Source organism: Oryza glaberrima, chromosome 1 (genome assembly GCF_000147395.1).
Source record: "Oryza glaberrima chromosome 1, OglaRS2, whole genome shotgun sequence".
Lineage (NCBI taxonomy): Eukaryota > Viridiplantae > Streptophyta > Magnoliopsida > Poales > Poaceae > Oryza > Oryza glaberrima.
Window position 1 is genome coordinate 15,285,750 of NC_068326.1, and position 4,125 is coordinate 15,289,874.

General features: G+C 42.7%; 1 protein-coding gene across 1 annotated transcript; it reads right to left on the bottom strand.

Annotated features, from left to right (window-relative positions):
• Positions 1-2,444: 2,444 nt before the first annotated feature.
• LOC127760070 (protein DMP2-like) lies at positions 2,445-3,691 on the bottom strand. Its single transcript, XM_052284279.1, has one exon. The coding sequence runs from the start codon at positions 3,445-3,447 to the stop codon at positions 2,770-2,772; it is 678 nt and encodes a 225-aa protein (XP_052140239.1). The 5' UTR covers positions 3,448-3,691; the 3' UTR covers positions 2,445-2,769.
• Positions 3,692-4,125: the final 434 nt, after the last annotated feature.

The following is a 4,125-nucleotide window of genomic DNA, read 5'->3' on the forward strand; positions in this document are numbered from 1 at the left end:
TACGGAATATCCTCCCATTTATTTGTTAATACATATTTAGTTATGTCCATATTTATTGCAGAATATTAACGGCCTATTTGAAAAGCTGGAGATTGTAGCCGGTCCGGTGAGTATCCAAACTAATAAAATCGTACATTTTCTAGATTATGTAACCATTTAGTCTCAATTTGCGTGACAAAATCTGGGCTATCTGGGGAGCTGGATGAGAATTTGGGTTGTTTGGTACAGGTGGGAGATATTAAGAGCAGAGTATTTGTGGTCAAAAGCTCCCTAAACAGGGACTATGTTATGAAAATAAATCTTAGATGGGACCAAATTGAGCAAACTATTGAAATTTTAAGAATAAACTAAATCTGGGTAGTAAATTGATTGTTTTTAATGCACTCAACCAAATTATAAGTGGATGTTGAAAATATATGCCTTTATGGGGTTTTGCAATAGTCTTGTTAGCCATAGGCAAACTCATCTTGAAAATAAATAATTGTCAATTAACCAAATATGTACATATCTAGAAAAATATCACATAATCTCTTGTGAATCTTAAAGGCTTACAACCTTCTATCTATTCCCGAGAGATCAGGGGTTATAAATATAGAAGGTGTGCTGTGCATTTGTATAGCTTCATATGTACTTCCTCCGTCTTAATATAAGAGATGTTGACATTTTTTCTCTTAATATAAGAGATTTTGACTTTTTTTTTCACTGTTCGTTTTATTCAAAAAGTTTAGAATCATTTTTTTTTACTTGCTCCCTCCGTCCCATAATATAAGGGAATTTGAGTTTTTGCTTACATTGTTTGATCACTCGTCTTATTTAAAAATTTTTGGAATTATTACTTTTTTACTTACTTTATTATCCAAAGTATTTTAAGCACAACTTTTCTTTTTTATATTTGCACAAATTTTTTAAATAAGACGAGTGATTAAACAGTGTAAACAAAAACTTAAAATCCCTTATATTATGTGACGGAGGTAGTACTTTATTATTCAAAGCACTTTAAGCACAACTTTTCGTTTTCTATATTTGCATAATTTTTTTTTTGATAAAACAAGTGATCAAACAGTGCAAATAAAATGTCAAAATTTCTTATATTATAGGACGGAGGGAGGGAGCAGCTATTTGTCTATTTTGCCTAGTAGGTACATTGCAATTTCAAGTCCACAATTTTGGAGTTGGCATAGAATATTGGAGTCTGTTTCTACGCCAACTCCTTTTTTTTTTACAGAATCGATGCGATCAATTTTGCTTATCGTGTGCATTGATGCTTACGCATGCGATGAGCATAGGATGTTATTGTGGCCTGGATTTTTTACAATTTGGTTCTTTTAAAAAACTTATTCTACAAATATATCTCTGAAAAAACTTATCTCTAAAATTGTCCTTTTTGGACTCGAGATGCTGCCCCCCCCCTACCATGGCGGTCATATAGTGCCGGGGGGGGGGGGGGGGGGGGAGCGCGTTAGCCCCTCGCCGCGGCGCTTCGAGTCCGAATGCTCTCTCTCCCCTTTTATCAAATTCACTCTAGATTATGTTGGTAAGAGACTTCATGTTCTTCGTTGTTTTTTTTCCTATAGTCCAAAAAAAACCAAAAAATTAGTACATTGCTTTTTTTTACATCCTATAAAAAAAAAGGTTTGTTGAGTTTATTTTTTCTTTTACATTCGAGTGGCTTTCTTTAAAACATGCATAACTTTCTCATACGGACTCGGAATCAGGCAAATTATATATCCATGGACATGTACAGAAAATGATGTGGACAAGGGTTCCCGTTCCCGATCTTCCGAAAGGTTCTGATAAGCAGTCAATTTGGTGGAGTCATGACACAAATCGATCTGGCTTCTGAACGAACACGCTCTTGAGCCCTGCAATCGCAGCACCACGTCTCCTCTGGTTATCACCCGTGTCGAAACCCGGTTGACCTCTTCGAGAAGGCTAATCCCTCCTTGCAAATCAAAGAACACAAACAAGAACAAGAAATAATACAACCAAATTGCATATGAATGATTAAGCTCACAAGTTGGGATCTCACAAACCGAAGGATCGGCGAAACTGTTCTTGACAGAATAATATAAGCAAAACCTAAACCTTAAAGGTGGCGGCTGCTACTAATATATAGAGTTTAGGGTCGTGCAAATACCTCTTGACATAACCCTAATAGGCACCAACACGATACACGGCCCAAGGGCTAAAATACGACGACGCAGCATCGGAACAAATTATGGGCGTCAATTTGTACGGTCGATTCCCGATGACTCGGAAAGAATTTGGATATGGGAACAGAACCATTGGAAAGGTTATCTTCTTAGCTTTCCATTGGATATGGCGCCGTCCCATTGGACGATGGTGCCAGTGACTCTAGCGCCCCAAAAAAGAATCATTTTAGGGATAAGTTTTTTCAGGGGTCTATTTATGAAATAAGTTTTTCAAGAGTACCAAATTGTGAAAAAAACAGTTATTGTGGCTCTTGAGTACGTGTCTTCGGAGCTTCAGTATACAACTTAATTCATGAAAGCCCAGATAGAGCTGACCATAGCTTGAAGGGCTTGTTAGATGTATTGCATGCATATAGCTTGTTAGCTTGTTAGAACATTCTGTAGTACTTGGGAGAGAAATATTATCCTATATATACTCCCTCCATCTCAAAAAAGAATTAAATCCTAATTACGATTCTAGATAATATTACTACATCTAGATTTGTACATAGGATTTAATTTATTTTGGGACGGATGGTGTACACTCCATGGCTGCATGCATTTGAATGAAATGTCATCACTGCGAGTGGGGCGTCATGTCTGTGTAGCCTATGCTCTTCCTGGTGGTGGGGAAGATCATGAACACCATGCTGGACAGGAACCCGGCGCCAAGCGGCAGGTTCACCAGCAGCTCCCTCATGTCCGCTTCTGCTTCCGGGAAGAGGCACGTCTGCACGGCTGCGTCGGCGAAGGCGACGGCCAGGAACACCACCGCCGAGAAGAAGGCGTGGACAAAGTCGAGCGCAGTGATCCTGAACCTGGACAGGTCCTTGAACACGGTGCCGTGCTCCTCCCGCGTGCCGGCGAAGTTGAAGGGTCGGAACCCGCGGAGGGTGGCAACGCCGTAGTAGAGCTTGCCATCATGGCCGATGAGGCTGTCCGTGAAGGAGAGGAGCATGCAGGATGCCGCGCAGGCGCCGATGAGCGCCAGGACCAGGTACCGGTTGGCGACGGCGTGGCAGACGCCGTGGTTGCTGAAGGACGGCACCAGCGCCTGGAACGCCAGCACCGTGCCCGTCGGCAGGAGCTTCAACAGGTCCGACGCGCCCGACAGCGTCTTGTCCACCGCCGGTGTCGGCCGAACGGCGACGTGGTCGCTGATGATCTCCCGTGCAGGCTGCGGATTCTTCTCATCGTCACAGCACGCTTCGGTGTCAACGGCGGGCATTTGGACGTGCACGGCATTAGGATCCATGTGCACACTGCTGCAAGATGATAGATCGATCGAGGGAGAGAGATCTTGCACAGATTCTTTTTTGTTTGGAGGAGACAGATATCACGAGATACTAGGTTTTTTTTTTTTCCCTTCTCCTTTGCGAGGCACGAGATACTTGGTTTGGATGGTGGCGACAGGTGAACGGCTTTGTTGCCTGCGCTGCCCTTTTATTTAGTGCAAGTATTACATAAAAGTGGGGGAGCAGCAGTTATAACTTACAACAAGCAACAAGAAAATAGTTCGAGAGGTGACGATGCCAACCCAGCGGAGTCGTATTTGTGCCTGAAACATATACGATACAATGCATATATTCCCTGGCCATTCGCATGCATGGTGGCTGGTGTCACTTACGTACGTATGCATGCGTTTTGGTTACAACGGCAAGAAAGAACCTATTTCATGCACTGCGGTTGCGCGCTTCAGAAACCGGCCAAACCACAACAAACTTCCCATTTCAGCAGCCAGCTACAGCTAGTTGTGTTTGGCGCCCTGGTTGGACGAATGGACGCCATGATTACATTCGGTGTTACGCAACAAAACCGCTGATGCTCGCGCGCCGGCGTGGGAAATCTAGTTGCTACCAGATACGGTGACACTCCTTTTTTTATGTATAACCTTTTCCATGTACGTGGTCCCCGTGAATTCTTTTCCCTTTGT

What these genes read in the sequence shown, in the direction of transcription:
- LOC127760070 (XM_052284279.1), bottom strand. Translation starts at nt 3,447, where the DNA reads ATGGATCCTAATGCCGTGCACGTCCAAATGCCCGCCGTTGACACCGAA.